We start from the raw sequence: 24,384 nt of genomic DNA, 5'->3' as shown, positions 1-24,384 counted from the left end.
TTCTTGCGAGTAACAACATAATTAAGGAATTGTGTATCATGGTCTTACTATATAGCGATACCAATTGCATTTGATATCTCGGAAGCAAAACTTTTGTTTGTAAATGCAACATTTAATCTAAAACATTTTGAACGCTTTGAATCTGAAATTGCTTAAACAAGTTGTTTTTTTGCATTTGATTATCTGCAAAATCGTTTAATTTATAGTTGGTTGTGTAAGACATGATTTTAATTTTTTACGAAAATTTAAAAGATAAACCACAAGTTCGAGTCGGTGCGAATAACCGCAGACAATGCATCCAAAACAGCGAAAGCCGGCAGCACTTGATAAACGTGTAATTACAAGCATTTTGGTCATTTCTGATTATAATATACACTCGTGTGCGACAACAATACTTATCTTGTCAGATTTAAGCGATCGTATTTGACGTTTATCCAGATTTATTAATTGTGAACGGTTAATACCGGCATTGCGTTTTTCGCCATGTCAATGTTTATTTTAATCTGGATTTCATGGGTGCAAAAAATTATCATAGTGAGCACAAGCTTTTGTGAAAAGCTGCTGGCTGATCTTTAGTTTTTATAATAATCATGACAAACTTACAACGTAATTAAAGAGATAATATTTTTTTTACAATATGGTAAGAAATTCTATGTTCGTAAAGTGCGCTTTGCAACACACTAAATTTAGAATGATGCTGCTAAGATCAGCTTTTTGAACCCTTGTCTTTAACTGCTTGCCAAAATCCGATTGCTCGCTAAAATAATAGCACTTGTAATATAATCAAATAGTATAAGAAAATCAGCACCTTCCAAAGCCCCATTATAGTAGAATGATTTTGTATCTGCATATCTGTCGAATTTTGTTTCCACTGCTTCTGACCTTGGCAAATTATTTTACTTCGATTTAAATGGGGTGAATGGATTTCATTGCGGCAGAACCAAGGTTTCTTTTTTGGAAAAAGTTATTGCAAGAATCGAGGACAATTCACTAATTGTACTGAATCAGGGAAAGAAAATTATGGCAATCTTTCAGCAAGTTGAATATTTAAGTTGGGGTATATGGAAATTTGATTGTACATAGGCGGAAATGCGATGAAATTATGTTTTTTCAATAAATTCGTGATGTTTGAATAAGACACGTACGTGTATATAGAACTCTACTTTAACCAATTCATGACATAAAATAACATTTTACAACTTATGACATGACAAGCGCAAGCAAGTCGAATCACTGTTGCAGGTTGTAGAGGGTCAGAATTGCAATTAAGTAAATCGTGCCTATAAAGCTTGTAGCTGTGCTAAGGAAGTGGTGTTATTTATGTATTTACACTTGCATAAATTGTCTTTGGGTTTATTTGTGCCTGCAATTTACAGCAGTTGGTGGAACGCGGTTTTCGCCTACGGTGTTTCGGCTTTCTTTGAAATTAGTTTTAATCTGCTGTAGTGATTGTAACAACGAATGAGATAAACTTTATAAAAAAAAGCGAGTGATTCATATTATTTGTCTTTTGTGTAATACGGTACTTAACATACACTGTAAATGAAGTGTTTTTATTTTAGTGAAACCTAATTATAATCAAACGTAAAAACCAATGCTGTAACGTCGTTAGATAGCACTGCCTGGCACAAACAAGGCTCACCGGATCTATTCATGAACCATCACTCGCAGATGCGCGATTGGCAAACTGAAAATGAAGCAAATTAATTATTGGAGGCAAATTGAGATAACAAGATCAAAACCTTAATCATTCAATATAATCAAAATTTTGCGGTTTCTACCTTGTCCCTGATTATTATTTGTTTAGTCAACAAGTCGTCTGTATGTACTTGCTAAAGTTGAAAGAAAGGTTGTTGTTTGGTCTGGATACTAGACCTTGTTAGAATTATAATGTTGGGTCATTGCGGAGTTGCAAAATGTTTTGAGAACAAACGTCATAGTATAGGCTACACGATCAGTTAAAACACTTTTTACGCATCAATCGTTTCTGCAGTTTTTTTTCTGCAAAACATTATTTCCGCCAGAATTCTTGTCAATGATTATTGTAAACACATTGTGTTTATTTCTCATTCCTGATTGGCTGAAGTTATATCTGCGTAATCCAGATTCTAAAAATTTTAACTAAACATAATTGAAACATGCAACGTAATTTTAAGCGTTCAAATTTAATTCTGTATAATTTTAAGCGGCTATTCAACTGGAGTTAAAATGGTATGAGATGTTTCAAAACATATATTGTTAATGTTACAATTACATTGATTTACAACATTGTCTTACAACTGGGCTCTGAGTGCTAAGTTCTAAATTATATCAATCATTGTTAATTGTTTTCTTTATACTGCTGCTTTATACTAAAATTATTTTTGCCTAAACGCAAACTCTGTGGCAATTATTTTACAACACAAGAGGCTATGTGAGTTTTTCTGGTTAGTTGCACTTGTAATGGTGTAGATCAGTTGAAGATAGAAATGTCTTGTAAGCCGCAAATGCAAAAAAAAGAAGCTTTGAGAGCTTTCTAAAGTCTCGTTAAGTAGCTACTTGCCTGGACTTGACATGCAATCAGACACATTATGACATTAACTTATAATTATAATGTAACTGAAAAATTGTGCAATATTGGCTTCCTTTGCTAAATTAAAATTGTTTAATTTGCTAAATTCATACCTACTTAAACTTGTTTTTGTTAGCTATATCCGATAAAGTTTGTAACCGTTATGTGGAAAAATGAGCAGCTCCAAAATGCTATTCATTGGTGTATGTTTATGCGAAAAATCAAAACATTTATAGGGTGTCAGTAATAAAAAATATTTACTAACGAAAAGTACTCACTAAGTTGTTTGTTAATTTAACATGTACACCGTACAGCCTTTAACCAACAATTCAAGAAAGCAAAATCTCTGTCGCTTTACCTTTATTCGAAATTTTTTCACTTTGGTTGTCAAGTTGATCTGATTAAAAAATATTTAAAAAAGCCACTTATACCAAGTTTGTGCAAATCACCGCTGACAAATGCCGTAGAATATCTTGTTTGTGAGTAGTTAACGTGTCAAAATTAAGAAAATTAAAATATTTTTTAAGGTGTGTCAATTATACTAACCACCCTTTACAGCAAGCAGCTTACAGCAGTAGTTGGGTATTAGCTTGCAAAAGTTTTATTTTTTATTAACAAAATTTTAATTGCAAAGGTCTATACTATTTGATACGGATTTTTCAATATATAAAAATTTTCTTTTACCAATATTTTTTCCTCACTTTTATATTCGCCAAAATAGATATCCAAGTCTTATCCAAGTTGTTTAAGACCCTAAAATCAGTTGGGAAACAACATGCTGATGTAAATCTAGGATTGTATTTGTTAAAAGTTGTTTAATAATTAGTTTGTTAAGTAGTCAGTTGTAAAATTGAAAAGGGCACTGCTGTCAAGCGAAAACGTATAAACAACAATACGTAAGAACACTTTGTCCACAAGTCATCCTTATTTTTCCAAATTCCGTTGACAATTAACGTTGACTTCCAAGAAAATACAAACAACGATTACAAAAACAAAACAATAGGAAGCATACTTTGTTATTATCCAGAAATTTCGGCTAATACTGCCAACATTACTATTAATCGAGAAATAATTATACGGCAAGAGTTATAAGTACTACGTTTGGAAAGAAAAAACGGTTGTCTTGACATCTATAACTTTTGCCATTTGATTGTTTCTGATCATATCGATAATAAATAGCAGTGGTGTCTACGGAAACGTCCGGATAATGAATATGTTTTCTATTGCCCAGCTCATGTTATCACTCTTTCTATATGCGTCGTTCTTCCCATGAATGTGATAAGTAACTTAAACTTTAAAACAAGGTTTATTTACTTTATCCATAAGCTTGATTTGTTGTTTAAAATTTCAATTATGTCAAAAGTGTCCTTTTTAATGGCGCTTTAGAAAAAAATACTAGTTTGACGCAGACTGTAACTTGACTTACCTCAAAAATACTTCTATTTGAGTTTAAGCCATATATAATACATGACGACATTGAATCCATTTTTATATACCTAAAGGTGGAGTAAATGGAACACTTTATAAATGCTAAAGATGCATTTGAAACCGATAGTGACGGCAATCTTTGACGGTAACGATTAATTATTTACCTGAATTTCTATAGCTTTTGTTTGGTTAGTCTGCGACGAAATAAATCTATTTAAGTAACAGTATTATAAACTTAGCATTGCATTGCCCAACAAAACCCAAGCAAACCGGTTTCCATATACCTTTCGTTTGTTTTAAAACGAAAAAGGAAAAGTACAGGTAAAAATGTAAAAAAAGTTGGATGACTAATAAGAAAAAATATTTGGGTATAAAAGAAAAAAGATTTCACGCAAAACTTCCAATCAGGATTCTTCTCCTGAGCATCTTGATCACTGATTTAAGAAGAAGGAAGCACGTTGGTTTTTCTCAAATTACATGATGAGAGTTCTACTGATCTTGTTTTCTTTGATGCTTGGAACTTATGGACAAGGTTTCTGTTCTGTTAATTAAAAATTGTGTTTAAGCGCTGTACGTTGGCCTACTATTTAAAAAAATTACTTATATACTAGTATTCGAAAAGTTTAGTTTCTATTCATATTAACGTCATTTCATTTTATTTAGATTGCGGTGGAAATCTCGTAGCCCCTACTGGTATACGTCGGTTTAATTCTCCTGGCTACCCAAACAATTATACAGATAACACCGACTGCGAATGGAGAATAAGAACTGGACGAAATGCACAAATAGTTATAAAGTTTGAAGATTTCGAGACGGAAGAAATACACGACTATGTAGAGGTGCGACGTTTTGTGGGAAAATTGCTTTTAGCTCGTTCATTACATGATACATCAATATTTACACATTTAAAATGCAGTATATATTCTCAAGTAAGACTGTGATTAATCTGTGCTATTACTTGCATTCGTTGTGTAACGTATTTCATGATGATACTTACAGATAGAGGATGGTTCAGAGACTCTTCGCTACAGTGGAAAAGCTTTGGTCAATGTACCTTATATGTCTCGAAATTCAGAAATAGTTGTTAGATTTCATTCGGACGCACAGAGAAATTTCAAAGGTTTCCGGGCAAGCTACACCAAAAGTGAGTACTTTGGTATAAATGCGAAACCTTAACGGATAAGATAACTAATCATTTATTAGAAAATACCAGTTTAAACAAATTTTTATTAACAGATGGTAGGGCAAGAAGCCGAGACTGTAGAGAAGTGTTAACACTTAGCGCAACCCCACAAACCATCAGTTCTTATCCTCCGGGAAGAATCTACTTGAACTGGAGACGATGCTTGTGGGTATTAAAAGCACCGGAAGGTTCTCATGCCCAAATCACGTTTTCTGATATTGCTTTGCACGGCAGTAACGACTATATTGAGGTAATTGCCCAAACATTAGCACTCTATAGTGGCGGTTTTCTAAGAACATTGAAATTTGTACATATTTGGCTTTTCCTTGAGCTACTGAATGGACAAACTGCGTACAGATTACAAATAATAGCATATTGCCATGTCACATGACAAGTAATGACAGAAAAATAATGAAAATTAGTTATCAATATTTTTTTTTTCTGCTGTGATATATTTATCTGAGAAGTTGTTAATCGTAAGTCAATGGTTTAACCAATGTTACCTTTTTTGAAAGCTTCAAGAAATACCCGCATGATAACAGAAGTTTATTTATTTATTCGTTAAAATTTAAATAAAACCTGTTTTATGCATTTTTTATAATACAGTATGATTAAAGCATAACAGCTTACACCCACAGACTTTATCTGAGAAGAAAAATATGCGCTTATCACCACATAATGTATCGGATTATTCTGCAGGTTTTTGAAAATGTAAAACGGCTGGCACTAATACACGAATCAACTATGGTAAAAAACACATATACCTCTGCTGGCAATATATTGACAGTACATTTCAACACCGATCGCCGTGGAGGAGCTAGAGGTTTTGAAGCGTCTTGTATAGAAGGTAATAAGCCTACATGAAATTATAATATTTATTATAATATTTATTTGTATCGATTAAAGTGAACTTTGTTTTCGTTTTAGCGTTTAACTTTTTATTCTTGTTTCATCGTTTCCATTTTTGTCAGCAACTTGCGGAGGCACGTTCACAATAAATGATGACAGTTATCACACCATTACATCACCTGGTTATCCATTTTCAACTGGCACTTTACTTGACTGTGATTACGTTATTCAAGCCCAGGATGGTTATAAAGTTGAAGTCACACTGGACGTTGAAACAGAAGCAGGATTCGATTATGTTGAGGTGAGTAAAAGAATATAAACTTTCAAGTCAATTATAAAGTTTACTTCGGGCTAATTTATCGATAAAAGAAAATACAGGTAAATTTAATATTTTCAGATAATTGACAACGGCGAATCGGTCGCCACCTTGAACACCGAAACTGGATACAAGTACACGTCCAAGGGGAACCTGCTGACAATCAAATACTTTACGGATGTTGCAACAACTCTCAAAGGTTTCTTTTGCAAGTACAAGCAAATCGGTAAAGATTCTAAAGACGTTATAAACACTATTTTATAAGTTTGTGCCGTATTTAACAACAGAAGCTCTTCGACCGATCTTTTTCTTTGATCGGTAACTGGCTTTGTAATAAGTTTATAAACTTAATCATCATATACAGTATTATTTGTTTTTTTTAAATACACCTACCTTCTCAAAGCGTATTTTCTTTAAAATCACAATTTAGAGGCAGTAAGTGTACCAGAAAAAGCTCACTGCAAGATAAGCGGGGATCCTCACTATACAACCTTTGATGGTAAGCGATACGACTTCATGGGAGAATGTTCATATACGCTTGTAGACTCTCATGAGACAGACGATTATCCCAAGTTTGTCATCGAAGTGAGTGCAGTGAAATCTTAAAAACACGATTAGTTGTTTGTTTGTTTGCTGTTCAAAACCACTTCTTTTCAGTGTAATATATTTTAAGGGAGTGAATGGATATCGTCACGGTAGAACCACGGTTTCTTACTTGGAAGAAGTTGTTGTAAGAATCGGAAACAATCCACCAATTGTACTGAATTCAGGAAAGAAAATTACTGTAAGTATTTTTGAATATATATTAAATAGCAAACACCATAATCGTGAATTTATCGACCTTCAATTCCGTGAAATTTCTCTAAGATCTGTTGTCCAAGGAAAAAGCATTCATGCTGCTTTAGTGTGCATAAGATTATGTGTGTTTAAAAACGACACGACACCGGCCGGTGTGCTGGTATACAGTATGATGGTACGGTTTTTGCGGACTTAATTAAGTTGGTTATATTAAACTCTTCACAAAACCACATTTTTAAGCACGTCAGGTTTACAAAGATTGCATCCCACAAAACAAAGATAATCACATGAATTACAGTATTTCTGGAAAGTTTCCAGCCTAAAGAAACTGGTATTTATCGTTATTGCCAGTTTTCGCAAACATAACAGATCTGCTTAAACAAGTCTGTGGTTTTCGGTATAAGTGTATCCAAAAGAGCTTTGACAAAAATAATACACACCATAGACTGGCGCGACATTTGTTACGTGATTAACATTGGTTTATATTATGTTATACTTGGTTTGTGAAACGTTCGTTCAAATTTCCACAATAATCCTTCTTACTTCTCATTTTCACAAAACCTTTTCTTTTTACTTGTAAGCGTCAGTAGCCGAAGAACTTAAGGGTTCTAACAGATGGCGACGTATCTATAATACCAACGTTGCAACTATTGTGAATGAAGATTGGTAAAACTTCACATTATAGTCTCAAGATAAAGTGAACAATCTTAAAACGAATTCAAACCTACAGAATTTTTTTTTAATCGTTGTTGTTTAAAATATCAACATTGCACAGTGAATATGATAAAACATATTTAGTGAAAACATTGCATTAGTTTGTTAAAGACGATACAAATAAAACAATCAGATTTAATCAATTTAGTTAAAAGACACCACAAAACTAAAAATCACGTAACAAAAACAGCACTTAGTCTCTATTATAGGGTGCATTAAAACGTTTTTTAAGAAAATTTAATATTTTAAACCTACGGTTAAATCATTTAAAGTATTTCAGTGCAAGCGATGTAAAAGAACCATGTGGTTTTTATGCCATTTTCCAAATCATAGATTTATCGGGCCGTATGTCAAAGTTATGGTGATTACAAAACAAAAAAGAAAGAATTTCCTAATAGAAAATAAAAAAATGGCAGGATTAAAGTTAATCTATAATAATCAGAAAATCTTAATTGTAATAAAAGAATAATAGCAAGCGAATAAGTAACTGTAATTAGCTTCATGACGATTTTTTTACATGTGAAAACTGACGCAGTTAACATTGTTTAATATAGGTTGGCAAAAAGCCCTACAATTTGGGAAGCCACTTGTTCGATAAAAGTGTGGTGATGTACAAGAGTGGAAGAGACATTCTTTTCAAATCAACATTCGGGTTGACGTTTAGATACAGGGATGCCTTCCTTAAGATCACTCTTCCGAAGAAATTCTCTACTTTGGTGGATGGTAAGTTTTTCAAGTTATGGCATAATGACGCAGATAGTCTTATTGATTGTTATTTGCACAGGTTTATGTGGAAACTTCGACGGAAAACCAGAAGTAATAGAAGGACCTAATCAGTTTGCTAATCCATTTCAAACGGACACGAAACCAGGGTAAACACGAAACATTTTTAATTTTGACCTTAAAGTACTTTGCTCCATTCTTACTGAGACTTCCTGGCTTAGAATTTAAATTTCAAAATTTCTATCTTTTACCTATTTGGTGTGCTTATAACTTTAAGTTAATATATCGCATAATATCGTCTGATATTTTGTAATTGCTTTGGTCGGTATATTCAGAAGCTGTCCAGAACTTGAAATGCCAACTGATGGACCTCCTCCGAAGATACAATGTCTCTGTAAGGAACCAACTGAAGAGCCTCCAGTGTGTCCACCAGCTAAACAAACTGAGTTTGCTGAACTTTGCTCCATATTAAAAGATGACAACAAATGTTTTGAAAGTTGTACATTGGACCCAACTCCCTACTTTGAGGTTTGTATTTTTTGAAACGCACCGATATCGCTTTTTGATGACTGTGGCTACAAAATCGTACTCTTTGTAGGATTGTGTTTATGATGCTTGCGCCTTTGATGAAATTCGGGACTCATTGGAGCAAAATGTAGCTGCATATGCTACTGCTTGCCAACGAGAAGGTCATGATGTCTGCAACTGGAGAGAAATGACTGAAACACGTAAATAGGTTTACTTGAAACTATAGGCATATGTTATAGGCAAACGTTGTTGATACTCATGTGGGTTTAGTTGTCACTAGGCCTACTTCATTTCACCATGTTCTAAGTTCATTGTAAAGCTTCATGGGTAATATGACATTGATATGAAAGTATATCTTATGGTCGGCATACAGCTCTTCTTTGCCCTGCAAATTCTCATTACGAGTTGAGAACTCCAATGTGTCCTGAAACCTGCATTAATCCTGACAAGCCTGAAATAACTTGCAATGAAACTGGCTTCGTTGAAGGATGCTTGTGCAATGATGGGTTCATTCTCTCTGATGAAGAATGTGTTCCACTTAGCGAATGCGGATGCCTTGTGGAAACGGAAAAAGAAATTAGTTACTACAAGGTATCTGATGAGTTTAGCGTTTTTAATAAAATTAATGTTTCCGTTTTAACTTTTTTACATTGACTTGTTAAAACTAGAATGGGCAGACGTTTTACACTGACGATACTTGCACAAATAAATGCACTTGTAAAGACACAGCAATAACATGTGCAAACTCACCTTGTGAGGAATGTGAAGAATGTGACGCAGAACAAGGTCTTTGCGTCCTCCCGTCTTATGACGTACCTGGTAAGGAAAAATAACTGGTAATAATAACGCAATGAAACAAATTTAATATACTCAATAACTTGTTAAATTTAGTTTCGATTAAGTGTATATGAACAAAGCAAACCAGATCATCTACATTTTTGCAGGTGGAGAAGAAATTGGCACGGCTTGGGGAGATCCCCATTATTTAACTTTTGACGGTGCTGGATGGTTGGATTTCTACGGCGTGTGCTCTTACACTTTGGTCGAAACTCACAAAATTGACAGAGATAATTCTAAGTGGATCCACGTCATCTCTCGCAACGAACGTCGCCATGGCAATGATGTGGTTTCTTATGTTCGAGATCTTACAGTTAAATTGGGAAAGTTGACCATTCAATTGGAGAAGAATGGCGTTATTAAAGTGAGTACATTAAGATATGAATCAATTTGGAATATCTTGTATACCTATAATGCTTTGCTTAAAGTTGCTTGTAATTACACTCCCATGTAAAAGTTTTTTTTCTAACCTTCAGGTAAACGGCAAAGTTGTTCAAGGGTACATAAGTCCCGATGTAACTGTGAGTCCATCAGGCACCTACATTATACTCAAAACGAAACACGGCGTCCATGTCACTTTTGATGGCGTTTACACAGCTCGTGTACGACTGCCTTGCACTTATCGAAACAAAGTAAGACAATTGTTTGTTGTTTTGCTGCGTCGTATATCATTATTTACCAGCATTTTTCAGTTTTAAAATATTCATTTTTGAAATCTATATTTTGTTTGATGGTGTATATTCATATCATGATATCATGTTTACAGAATCTTTTTGTTGTAGATAAGAGGACTGTTTGGAAATTTCGACGGTGACGCAACAAATGAATTAATAAAAAAGAACGGAGAGATCGCTGCTGATTATAATGAAATGGCCAGCAGTTACCAAGTCGGAGATTGTGCCAACACAGACACTCCGTCATTTTCTTGTTCACCTGAAGATGAGGCAAAATGGTAACTGCTAATAATACTTAACACCAGAGTGACCCGTAGTTCTGGTTACTTGCGTTTGTGAAAATATAAAAATTGTAATCTTTATGTTGTATAGACTCAACACTAAAGTTAATAAACATTAATTAGTAAGTCACAACTGTTTATTGGAGTAATTAAACGAGGAATCATATTGTCATGAATAATTTTATATGAATCAGATATCATCCCAAATACTCATAAAAATTAGTGCTACAGTACTTTATGCAGTAATTCATACAAATTGATGGAAGAAGTTGTATTTGTTAAACAGATTTAGAACGAGTTCAATTTATTGGCTTCTATCGCCTTCATTGCATGGCGTATCGTTTAGTAACCTGAGCTTCCACTCTCCCGAAGTGGATTTCCAGCAAAATGAAGTTTACTAAAAAATGACAAATTTTCTCTCAACCTTACAACTTCCATTACAAGCATTGCATGTATATTAAAGATTTTTATCGGATTTACAATCTTCAGAAAAATGTCCAGTACATGATGAGCTGTTAATCATTAGAAATTGGTTTCAGGGAAAGAGTTACAGATCTTATAACTTTTTTTCTTCTGAAGATGCTAGTATACCTCCAATTGGAAACTGCTGCATTACTTAACATAAAATGAAAATTTTAGAAAAGGAAAATTTAAGCAATAAGCGAACAGATTTTTGTGGTGAACACGAATGTATTATTTAACGTTTTGTATAAAACTATTTGGCATTTTCCATGAATTTCACAAAAGATACCAAATATCCTTTTTGAACTCATACAGCTGCTGAATCAATGTCTTTCATGTTCAAATCTTTTAGATATTTTTGGAGATCTTGTTCTTTTATTATTAAAGGCTGCTTATATGCTCTTTTGATTATTAGGGCAGCTGAAGAATATTGCGGAATGCTGACTAAAGCTGATGGCGCGTTTGCTGAGTGTCATAGCCTTATTGATACCACAAGCTTTGCTGAAAAATGCGCCATCGACTTGTGCGCAAATAATGGCGATCCAAACATTTTGAAAGAGGTGTCGTAAAATTACCAAATGTATTTGTTTTCTATGTGGTTGGACTACGCAACAAACCGCGTAAATGATTTATTCTTATCAACATTAACGTAACTTTTCAAGATAATCATGAGTTATGCATCGGAATGTCAAAGACGAGGTGTAAAACTGTGCAACTGGAGAATGGAAACTGGTTTTGCAATGGAATGTCCGCTCCATAGCAAATACGAAGGATGTGCAACAGGTTGCCCCAACACTTGTGCATCGCCGTTTGCTTCATCTGAGTAAGTATCACAATGTCTTTGAAATACTTAGATTATAGCTACCCGAAGGTATTTTTTGATTAGTTTGGAAGTTAATGAAATAATAATTTTTGGACGAGGACAAATGAGCAAAATATGTTATTTTCTGTAGTTGCGATGTATTCTTCCCGGTCGAAGATTGTGTTTGCGAGATTGGATACATGAGAGATGGCAAGAAATGTATTCCAACATCAGAATGTGGAACAGTAGATGGTGATGGTAACTACATAAACAAAGGTACAGTTTTTAAGCTAACTCAAGTAATTGTATTAACTTACTTATGTAGCATTTTTACCAGTTTCTTAAATACCACGTTTCTTTAAAAAATAAATCTTAAAACGCTCTTTTTAAAAATCACAATTTAGAGGAATTGATGGTACCCGAAAAAGCTCACTGCAGAATAAGCGGGGATCCTCACTATACAACCTTCGATGGTAAGCGATACGACTTCATGGGAGAATGTTCATATACGCTTGTAGACTCTCCGGAGACTGACGATTGTCCCAAGTTTGTCATCGAAGTGAGTGCAGTGAAATCTTAAAAATACTTCTTTGTTCAAATCCACTTCTGTCTAACTTAAAATGTGTTAAGGGAATAAATGGATATCGTCACGGCAGAACCTCAGTTTCTTACTTGGAAGAAGTTGTTGTAAGAATCGGAAACAATCCACCAATTGTACTGAATTCAGGAAAGAAAATTACTGTAAGTATTTTGGAATATATATATATTAAATATTCAACACCATAATCAAGAAATAACTAACTCTCGTGAATTTTTCTAAAGCCAGTCATTCAAGTAAATATTTCGTGTTGTTTAATATGTGTCTAAAACATTGATTGAAAACGGCTCAGCGCCGACCCGTGGGCTTATATGCCACATTTTTCGCGGATTTAATTAGGTTGCTTATAAAAATTTCTTCACAAAACCACAATCTTTAAAAAAACGGACTTTTACAAAATTGACCTCTCGAGGTGCAGAGAAAATAACATTACTTGCTGTAAGTGCGACAAGTTTTCATCACGTCAAAAGTGATAAATTGGTGTTACCTGGTTTTGTGAACATGACAGAACTATCATTAGTTACTGGCGCGACATTTGATTCTTGATCAGTATGACTTTGGTTAGTAATACTAGAATTTGGTACATGTTTCGCTTAAAAAATGCACCGACATTTCTAAAAAAATTCTACCATTAGACAAATGGTTTTACTTGGCCATGATCACTCAAAGAAAAATAGCACTAACCTACATAGATCATGTTGATTAGTACCTCTAATACGGGTCATAACTGAATGGCCATATTTCAACAACAGAAACATTGCAAGTATTGTGAATGAAAGTGGTAAATATATGTGTCAAGGATAATATCAATCTAAAACATTCAGAAAACATTAATTTTAATAAAATAAGAATAACAAATGAACAAGTAACTGTAATCAGCTTTATGCAGATTTACTGTAACGTGCCGAAACTGACGCAGGTAATACTGTTTAATATAGGTTGGCAAAAAGCCCTACAACTTGGGAAGCCACTTGTTCGATAAAAGTGTGGTGATGTACAAGAGTGGAAGAGACATTCTTTTCAAATCAACATTCGGGTTGACGTTTAGGTATAGGGATGCCTTCCTTAAGATCACTCTTCCGAAGAAATTCTCCTCTTTGGTGGATGGTAAGTTTTTCAAGTTATGGCATTATGACGTAGGTAGTCTTATTGATTGTTGCTTGCGCAGGTTTATGTGGAAACTTTGACGGAAAACCAGAAGTAATAGAAGAACCTAATCAGTTTGCTAATCCATTTCAAACGGACACGAAACCAGGGTAAACAATAAACACTGTTAATTTTGACCTTAAAATGCTTTTGGGAAATTTCCGTTCTCAATTATAGACTTTTTTGCCAAAAACCTAAATTTTGAATCTTTGTGGATTTAGTTCCCTTATAACTTTTTGTTACTGTTAATCATAATATTGTCTAATATTTTGCAATTGCTTTGGTCGATGTATTCAGAAGCTGTCCAGAACTTAATATGCCAACCGAAGGACCTCCTCCGAAGATAAGATGTCTCTGTAAAGAACCAACTGAAGAGCCTCCAGTGTGTCCACCGGCTAAACAAACTGAGTTTGCTGAACTTTGCTCCATATTAAAAGATGATAACAAATGTTTTGAAAGTTGTACATTGGACCCAACCCCCTACTTTGAGGTTTGCATTTTTTGAAACGCACCGATATCACTTTTTGATGACTGTGGCTACAAATTTGTACTCTTTGTAGGATTGTGTTTATGATGCCTGCGCCTTTGATGAAATTCGGGACTCATTGGAGCAAAATGTAGCTGCATATGCTACTGCTTGCCAACGAGAAGGCCATGATGTCTGCAACTGGAGAGAAATGACTGAAACACGTAAATAGGTTTACTTGAAATTATAGACAGTAGACACATACTATGTTTGCATATACTCATGCGGGTTTAGTTGTAAGTAATATATGTTATGGTATATCTTATGTAAGTTTATCTTATGGTCGGCATACAGCTCTTCTTTGCCCTGCAAACTCTCATTACGAGTTGAGGACTCCGATGTGTCCTGAAACCTGCGTTAATCCTGACAAAACTCAAATAACTTGCAATGAAACTGGCTTCGTTGAAGGATGCTTGTGCAATGATGGGTTCATTCTCTCTGATGAAGAATGTGTTCCACTTAGCGAATGCGGATGCCTTGTGGAAACGGAAAAAGAAATTAGTTTCTACAAGGTATTTGATGAGTTTAGCGTTTTTAATAAAATTAATGTTTCCGTTTTAACTTTTTTACACTGACTTGTTAAAACTAGAATGGGCAGGCGTTTTACACTGACGATACTTGCACAAATAAATGCACTTGTAAAGACACAGCAATAACATGTGCAAACTCACCTTGTGAGGAATGTGAAGAATGTGATGCAGAACAAGGTCTTTGCGTCCTCCCGTCTTATGACGTACCTGGTAAGAAACACTGTGGTTGGCATTAGGGCTGATTAGACGAATAAGAAATGTTTACTTATCGTAATTGTGAGTACTTAAGTTCAGATTACAGTCAGAACGAACGAACCAAGTCAGTTCAGGCATTTTGATTTTTTTGCAGGTGGAGAGGAAATTGGCACGGCTTGGGGAGATCCCCATTATTTAACTTTTGACGGTGCTGGATGGTTGGATTTCTATGGCGTGTGCTCTTACACTTTGGTCGAAACTCACAAAATTGACAGAGATAATTCTAAGTGGATCCACGTCATCTCTCGCAATGAACGTCGCCATGGCAATGATGTGGTTTCTTATGTTCGAGATCTTACAGTTAAATTGGGAAAGTTGACCATTCAAATGGAGAAGAATGGTGTTATTAAAGTGAGTATACATTCAGCAATGAATCGATTTATAATATTTTAAATCTGTATTTAAACGTTGACTGTGATCATAATCCAGTATTGTCTCTGCAAATTTTGTTTCATAGAATTTTTTTTCTAACCTTCAGATTAACGGCAAAGTTGTTCAAGAGTACATAAGTCCCGATGTAACTGTGAGTCCATCAGGCACCAACATCATACTTAAGACCAAACATGGCGTCCATGTCACTTTTGATGGCGTTTACACAGCTCGTGTACGACTGCCTTGCACTTATCGAAACAAAGTAAAAAAGTTTTTTGTTATTGTTTTGTGGTATTCTTTTTTGTTAAATATTAATAAATATGCTGTAATAGTTTTAAAAAAATTATTTATAGTTTATTAGTGCTATTTTTGAAACAAGGTGCAGAAAACCTCGTCCAGTTACAAACTTCTCATATGATTTATAACTTCACTTTCTAGACTTTTTGAAACCAAAAGTACAAAACATTTTTTAATTACAAATTTGTTTGATGATTTACAAAAAGGTTATAACTACAAGCTCACGTTATTCGTTTAGGTAAGAGGACTGTTTGGAGATTTTAATGGTGACGCGTCAAATGAATTAATAAAAAAGAACGGAGAGATTGCTGCTGATTATAATGAAATGGCCAGCAGTTACCAAGTCGGAGATTGTGCCAACACAGACACTCCGTCATTTACTTGTTCACCTGAAGATGAGGCAAAATGGTAACTTGTTTAGACTCTTATCAAAAACTTAGTTTTAATCTTCACATCTGTATCGTTCACCATCTGTTCAAAAATAAAAAAATCTTATTTTTGAGCATAATGTGCAACTGATGCACGCCCAGTACATACAAAAAGATCAATAAACATTAAGAAATAAATTCGAGTTGAATATTTACTGGAAAAATTAAACGAAGGATATTGTCATTGCATTTATAAATCAAGTGTCACTCAAGATACTGATATTTCCCAGTGATACATTATTGTCCTAACAAATACAATTATACACAATAGCAAAATAAGAAAGAGTCGAACAATTTGCTTTGCCCAAATTCTTTACCGATCCAAGGAATGTGAACGCGCTTTTGTTATATCGCTATTCTGCTGCATACCCATTTTGCGATTAATGTGTATAATGTTAAAATATTGAAATACTATACAGTATTTTGTGTTATTATTATATGTTATCTATAAAATTCTACATGAAGCACTTGGCATGCTTTATATCTTGCTCAATAAATACCAAGATTTTTTTGAAACTTGCAAAATCTATGCTTTTCGTGTTCAAACATTTTAGATATTTTAGAAAGTTTTTCAAAACTTTAGCTACTCATTTGCTTATTTGATCATTAGGGCAGCTGAAGAATATTGCGGAATGCTAACTAAAGCTGATGGCGCATTTGCTGAGTGTCATAGCCTTATTGATACCACAAGCTTTGCTGAAAAATGCGCCATCGACTTGTGCGCAAATAATGGTGATCCAAACATTTTGAAAGAGGTATGGTGCAGTTACCCAATAAAAGCTTGCTATATACTGTATGCAGTTTAATGTATACAAACGTTGCCTGAAACATTTAATCTTGCTGATGTTGGCATCAATTTTGAAAGATTGTTACGAGTTATGCATCGGAATGTCAAAGACGAGGTGTAAAACTGTGCAACTGGAGAATGGAAACTGGTTTTGCAATGGAATGTCCGCCCCATAGCAAATACGAAGGATGTGCAACAGGTTGCCCCAACACTTGTGCATCGCCGTTCGCTTCATCTGAGTAAGCATCACCATGTCTTTGAAACATATTAATTATAGCTACCTGAAAGTAGGCTATTCTGTCAGTAGTTTAAGAGTTTTTATAATACTGTAATAATCTTTGGACGAGGACAAATGAGCAAAATATATTTATTTTTTCTGCAGTTGTGATGTATTCTTCCCAGTCGAAGATTGTGTTTGCGACATTGGATACATAAGAGATGGCAAGAAATGCATTCCAACATCAGAATGTGGAAAAATAGATGGTGACGGTAACTACGTAAGCGAAGGTACGTTTTTTTGCTGTCTTTAATAATTATCATTGCATTAACGTCTCACACCAACAACGTTAATCTTTACGAAGGACCTGCAAGTCTTCCAGAATTAAACCATTGCACTGGAAGAGGTGATCCACATTACACTACGTTTGATGGCAAGCGATACGACTTCCAAGGAATTTGTTCCTATGTGTTAGTTCAAAGTGCCAATTCATCTTTGAACATATTCGAAATAGAAGTGAGAACCAATACCAAAATAATATACGGCATAGGATAAATCTCACAACAGAACAAAGATAGATAGATTTTAGTTGTATGATTTGATCAGAGAAATAGTTTCAAAGTAAATTTTATAATATGTAGCCTATCTTAATATGTCGAAATTTACTTTGCACAAGGTTGAAAATGAACATCGCGGTGGTAAGAAACATGTTTCGTTCCTCAAGAAAATGATCATTAACATTATGGGCCTGCCAACAATTGAACTTCTTAAAGGAAGACAAATTAAGGTGAGAATTTAACGTGATCATAAACGAAAAACAACTGAAACTGAAAAGAGTTTACGTATAACAAATTCATATCTTTAGATTGGCGGAAAATTGATCAACAAAGACTATGTCAACGCCAAAGCGGGTGTGAGCGTTACTTTAACTCCAAGCTTAATTGTTCTTAAAACCACCTTTGGTCTTCAAGTAGAATATGACGGAGACCATTACTTTAAAGTAACCCTTCCAAAATCATACGCCGAAAACGTAAAAGGTTGGTGTCTTACTCCTTAATTTAATTGCTTCATTTTTTCGGGCATTTTCAAGTGTTTTTAATTGGTTGCTGTCAATTGAGTTTATTTTATCAGTTTTATTTTTCTGTTTGTAACTTACAAGTTTTTTTTTTTCTTTTATGTAGAGATTAAATTTAGGTTTATATTTTCTTAGACTGTATTACTTCAAACTTGATTTACAAGATTGCCCTTTAGTGTTTACTTTTGTTTTCTTCACTTTTGGAGTTTGTAATACCTCACAGTGCAAGACACCTGTTTACACTAGGTTTGTGTGGCGACTTAAACGGCTCTCCCGACGATGACTGCAAAGATTTATCAAGCAATGAAATCCTTTCACCGAATGAATTCGCCCTTCAATATGCGACTGATACCAGCCCAGAGTAAGAGGGCATTTATTGTAACATAACTAAATCTTTATATTGCTCTATAATTTTATGAAATAAACAAAGTAACGAAAGTTTTCGAAATAGTGACGGTTGCTTCATTACAGATGTCGAGCACCGATTCCACCAACACCTGCTGATTGTCCCAACAAAGACGAGTTTGAAGCCCATTGCTCAATCATGACCGATCCCGATGGATGCTTCAAAGAATGTCAAAGCTTTGTCAATCCCGAAGGATTTTACTCGGTAAATAATTGCAACATGAATATAATGCGATATTAGCCGGACTGAAATGTAACGCAACATACATTATCTTTAAAGGATTGCGTATTCGACGCTTGTGCTTTTGGCGACCATTACGACGCTCTGGAGCAAAATTTGAAAGCCTATGCCAAAGCTTGCCAAGACGAAGGAGTCTCAATTTGCAACTGGAGAAATGAGACCGGTTTGAGTGAGTTTTGTTTTCTTACTGTCTGATTTCATGCCATGTGTAGCGATTTGGGCCCCATACGCATAGTTTCATAATTGCGTGTTTCTCGTTCTTTAATGTGAGCGAAATTTGTGATTTGAGCAAAAAATATATCTAACATGAGAAAAATGTTTGAGCTATGATTTGCGATTGGAGAATTAAGACCGGTTTGAGCGAGATTTGTTTTCTTACTTTCTGATTTCATGCCATGTCAAGAAGAATTCCCAGATTTGTTATAGCAATAACATTTTGTAAACGCTTTTCACTGTATAGCTGTTACCTGCCCGTCCAAATCACATTACGAGATGTGTGGATCACGTTGTCCTGCGCGATGCGGCAATGCTGACATCACTACATGTGATGATCGTTGTGAAGAGGGATGTGTTTGCGATGATGGATTCATACTCTCTGGTGAAGATTGTATTCCCGAATCAGAATGCGGTTGCATGCGAGAGCTCTTTTATTACAAGGTAACTCATATGGTTGAGTTCATATCGTAGGAAATTGTTTGATTTTAATCTTGGTTTGAAAATATTACTGTCTAATAAATGAAAAATGATGTCAGGTGGGAATAAATTGTAACTTATAAATAATTGCGGATATTAGTTGGACAGTTTCGATTGTCGCGGTGATGTATTGTAAATGGAAATGTAACACTCGTTGTCGTGTTGTTTTAGACTGGAGAATCTTATTTCACGGATGAAACTTGCCAGGCGCTCTGTACTTGTCAACCTGGAGGAGAATTTACCTGCATGGCGTCACAATGCGAGCCTGGAGAAGTATGTGCTGAAAACAATGCCGGTCACATCGCTTGCATCCCTGGAGGTAAATCCGGTTTATCAAGTCTCACTGGTTGCTATGCATATATCAGTATCATTTATCAAGTATATCCGGTAGTTTAAAATCTTAAGATTTTATTTTTCGGAATATCAATGTTTATCTTTTTGTGTATTTGAAGCATGTTCATAAATTGCATTGATGTAATTTATTAAGACAACATTGACACAAACTAAAGAATCATGCAATGTAAATAGTAAGATTGTCTGCTTATAGGCGAAGCAGAAGGCGTGGCATCGGGCGACCCACATTACAAGACATTTGATGGAAACCGTTGGTATGATTTTATGGGAATTTGCACCTACACATTGGTAGAGACGCATCGATTAGAGCAGTCAGACAAACGATGGTTCGTAATTGAAGCCCAAAACGAACATAGACACGGACACACTCATGTGTCTTATCTGAAATATGTCACCGTGAGATTGCAAAACGACATGCTGGAAGTGAGAATGGATAAAGGCCCACAATTTTCGGTGAGTGAAACATAAAAGAGATTGACAAAAATCACTAAATCACTCTTAAACTTAAAGCGCTTAAACATTGAATTGCTTTTCTCACAGGTGAACGGTAAACCTACCATAGCGTACACTTCGCCGACTCTAACCATACATAAATCTGGGTTCTCTACGATTTTGAAAACCACTTACGGGCTGCAAGTTGTGTTCGATGGCAATACCGCGACTGTCAAAATATCAAGTGTATATAGAACCAAGGTACTTTTAATTATATTCAAAATATTTCAAAGGTGTTTGATTACACGTGAAACGTTTGTGCTATTTTTCATCACTTACATGTGTCGGTTCAGGTGCGCGGTTTGTTGGGTAATTATGACGACAACCCCGCTAACGACCTTGAGACGAAAACCGGTGAAGTTGTGACAGATTACAATCAGGTGGCTGAGAGTTACGTAGTTGGAAGCTGTGGTACTGCAACGCCTGCGCTTTTTATTTGCTCAGATAAAGACACAGCAATATAGTAAGCAATGATGTTATCTCTGATAGCAGAACGTTTTTCACCATACGTGTGGATTGGCTTATTGAAATAATATCAAACAAAACTTAAGGTGTCAAGGCAAGGTTATCATGGTCAAATTTTTAGATATTTACCTATATAGTTCGCATTAAGTAGGAAATAAAAATAACTATGTTCAACTTGTAATAGTGAAAGACATGACAGTTGTGGCGCAATAACTAACCCTGATGGACCCTTCAAAGATTGCCATGACGTTGTGGATCCAGATGCTTTCGCTCGTACTTGTGTGTTTGACGTATGTGCCACCGATGGCAGTAGTGATACATTGCGAGAGGCAAGTCTAATAGAATGAGAGATTTTATTGCATTGGTGTCACCCAAGCGTTCATACAATGTAAATTATACCTTTGACGTTTCAGGCCTTAGAAGGTTATGTCACGCAATGTCAACAAAATGGAGTCCGCTTATGTAACTGGCGAATGGACATGGGCATTGCCGAACCAAGCTGTCCCGAAAACAGTCATTACGATGGATGCGCAACTCTATGTCCAGACTCGTGCGCAAATCCTTTCGCAACCGCAACGTAATACTCGTTGAAAGTTTGAAGCTTTGCTGGCCTGATATCTACTATAATTTTGTGAAGTTTTTCGACTTGATTTTATCAACGAATTAAAGGGGTCTAGTATACTAGTGCACAACCAGATGACGTCACAATTTGAGTAGCTGGAGTCAAGTATACAAAAGCATTCCGTGGTTGTGCTCTTGTACACTAGACCCAACTAAAGAATAGGCAGTTATTTTCAATCAATTGCTGTTTGAAATAGTTGTGACACTGATGGAACCGTGGAAGGATGCGTTTGTGATTACGGATACATCAAGGAAAGCAATAAATGCATTCGAAAGTCTGAATGTCGTGCTTTGATAGACGGCGCTTATCTAGCACAAGGTGAGAACTAACCTAATTGTGCGCAGTTATTCAATATTACATCACAAGAAGATAAACGAAGGAGTGAAAACTGTATTATAGAAGACCCAGCGAAGTCTTGCCAAGATATCCTTGCGGCTGGTTACACAGAGAGTGGAGTATACCCGATCTTCCCCGTCGGTATTCCTGAAGGATTGCGGATTTACTGTGACATGGAAACTGACGGTGGTGGATGGATGGTAACTTATTTTCAGTATACTCGTGAGTTTTGGTACATTTGTACTTGCTGGAAATAACTGTTTCTGTTTAAAGGTTTTCCAAAGAAGAATGGATGGGTCAGTGGACTTTAGACGTAACTGGCAAGCTTACGTCGAGGGATTCGGTCAGCTTGAAGGAGAATTTTGGTTAGGTAATACTTGAAAATCATAAATTGATTTACTTAGAAAGACGTAGCTAGCCATATACAATGCACTGAAACGATTACAAACAGCAATGAATTTCTAGAAATTGCATCAAAGTAAATATTTCAACAACTAACGTCAGGAAAATGATTGCAACATTTTTATTAGGATTGGACAAATTAAACCGATTGTTTGGAGACTTTGTGACCGAACTTAGAGTGGATCTTGAAGATTTTGAAAACAACAAGCGATTTGCAAAATACGAGTAATATGTTATGTAATTAATGAAAATTCATTGTGTTAGTGCTCATTTTCGGATCTTCATTTATAAACTCACATATATTCATAGGTGGGCAGTACCGCGGTACTTTTTCAATATCGATACTGGGTACCGTCGGTACTTTTGAAAAAAAAGTACCGAATCTCTGTATCGAATTACTTTTTTTCAAACAATTTCAGTCGGTCCCGGTACTCGGTACTTTTCACGTGATAATTTCAAAATTTTAACAAGTATGTGTTCAAGAATACATGTTAGTTAAAATGCTAATTTTAGCACCTGTTGATCTTGTTTAATGTAGAAATGACAAGCAAAATTAACATCGCATATGTTTTGACCTGGATTAACCTATACCGGGGGCATAACAGCGGCAAACATTGCATTTGCAGCAGCATTTTTTACACACGAAGTACCGAACTACTTTTTTAAAATAGTACCAAATCCGGAACCGTCGGTACATTTTTGCCAAGTACCGACTGCCCACTTCTGCATATATTTAATTTGGAGTAAATTTTTCAACAGAATGTTCACTGTTGGTTCGGCTGATACCGACTATCAACTTATGGTGAGCGGCTACGCCGATGGAGATGCGGGTGCGTTTGTAACTGAAACTGCAGTTTTCTTCTTGTCCTGCAAGATATCCGCAATAATAGTAACCTTGTTGTACAATTTAGGTAACGGCATGGGCCCTCTATCTGGAATGAAGTTTTCCACCATTGACAGAAAAAATGACATCGCTAAAAATACTCACTGCAGTGATCGTTATAACGGCGGGTGGTGGTACAAAGCATGTTACGCCGGTGCCAGCAACCTGAATGGGAAATATCTTCGAGGTGCCCATAAAAACGAAGGAGGTGTAGATTGGCTTCCGTGGCGTGTTAATTATTCTCTGAAGTTCGTTGAAATGAAGATCCGCTACGGTAGATGAGAATTTCTGTCAAAGCGAATAAGCAAATAACCTGATCAACAACGGCTAAACCTGTTTATTATTGCTCTTGCTTTACATCTCCCACTTTAAAAATAAAAAATGCAACAGTTACCGTGAGACTGGATACATTTGGCTTTGAAATACCATATAGCAATCGTTTGCAAATAATATTTAATAGTGTCATATACACCAACTCCATTTGTTGTAATAAGTTACTAACAATCGTATAAAACATTGCAATACAGTTGTAATTCATGTTTTGGTGCATATTGAATTTTAACGAAAGCATTATTCAGCATCCTGTTTAAGTGACTTCGCAAAACAAATAAAGTTATGCTTGCATGCATTCAATTGGTCTTTGTTGTCAATTTCACCGTTTTAACTTTGCACTGCAAAAGCAGAATTTGTGTATGCTATGAATTATGTACACTGTCGAGATAGAGTCCATAATCATAGCAAGTTCTAATCATCAGTGATTAAATTAAAGGTATTTTGAGATGAAAACTGAAGCGAACAATAAGGAACGGAGATGCCAGTTTGTCCACGATTCATCAATTTCGTGACATGAGTTAATAAACTGAAAACTTGAAGAAGAAAACAAATACATTTATCAGTTACCTGCAGCATATAAGGCCCGTTAATTTTTTGACGCTACTAACTCTTTGTTCGCTCAGTGCATTTGGCCGTTTTATAGCACGTGTTCAAGGTTAAGAGTTATCTTATTTTCAGATGTATCAGTAAAATCATTATAAAATAGTTTGAGAAAAAAAATGTAGGTTTAATTAGAAAGGATTTAAGTAAATTAAAACAACAAATTTATTAATTATTTGCC

General features: G+C 35.2%; 2 protein-coding genes across 2 annotated transcripts; both read left to right on the top strand.

Annotated features, from left to right (window-relative positions):
* Nucleotides 1–4,353: 4,353 nt before the first annotated feature.
* Nucleotides 4,354–5,170, top strand: LOC143469378 (tumor necrosis factor-inducible gene 6 protein-like). The gene is made up of 3 exons (XM_076967054.1): nt 4,354–4,511; nt 4,643–4,818; nt 4,979–5,170. Exons 1-3 carry the CDS (start codon nt 4,457–4,459, stop codon nt 5,153–5,155), a joined length of 408 nt encoding a protein of 135 aa, XP_076823169.1. The 5' UTR covers nt 4,354–4,456; the 3' UTR covers nt 5,156–5,170.
* Nucleotides 5,171–5,208: 38 nt separating this feature from the next.
* On the top strand, nt 5,209–23,898 carry LOC143469376 (IgGFc-binding protein-like). Its single transcript, XM_076967052.1, has 51 exons — nt 5,209–5,412; nt 5,862–6,009; nt 6,134–6,312; nt 6,409–6,553; nt 6,758–6,912; nt 7,001–7,111; nt 8,394–8,562; nt 8,624–8,711; nt 8,898–9,090; nt 9,161–9,290; nt 9,464–9,681; nt 9,759–9,909; nt 10,035–10,291; nt 10,404–10,559; nt 10,710–10,879; nt 11,760–11,904; nt 12,007–12,167; nt 12,298–12,422; nt 12,551–12,705; nt 12,777–12,887; nt 13,683–13,851; nt 13,913–14,000; nt 14,188–14,380; nt 14,451–14,580; nt 14,711–14,928; nt 15,006–15,156; nt 15,296–15,552; nt 15,680–15,835; nt 16,109–16,278; nt 16,909–17,053; nt 17,164–17,324; nt 17,468–17,592; nt 17,667–17,818; nt 17,979–18,089; nt 18,168–18,339; nt 18,624–18,738; nt 18,849–18,987; nt 19,063–19,192; nt 19,484–19,680; nt 19,888–20,035; nt 20,264–20,523; nt 20,611–20,763; nt 20,856–21,025; nt 21,212–21,356; nt 21,441–21,604; nt 21,846–21,967; nt 22,049–22,185; nt 22,259–22,355; nt 22,516–22,612; nt 23,147–23,217; nt 23,299–23,898. Exons 2-51 carry the CDS (start codon nt 5,907–5,909, stop codon nt 23,550–23,552), a joined length of 7,719 nt encoding a protein of 2,572 aa, XP_076823167.1. The 5' UTR covers nt 5,209–5,412; nt 5,862–5,906; the 3' UTR covers nt 23,553–23,898.
* The last annotated feature ends 486 nt before the right edge of the window (nt 23,899–24,384 follow it).

This window comes from Clavelina lepadiformis, chromosome 8 (genome assembly GCF_947623445.1).
Source record: "Clavelina lepadiformis chromosome 8, kaClaLepa1.1, whole genome shotgun sequence".
NCBI lineage: Eukaryota > Metazoa > Chordata > Ascidiacea > Aplousobranchia > Clavelinidae > Clavelina > Clavelina lepadiformis.
The sequence above is the reverse complement of the archived record's forward strand: the minus strand, read 5'-3'. Positions and strand labels throughout refer to the sequence as shown.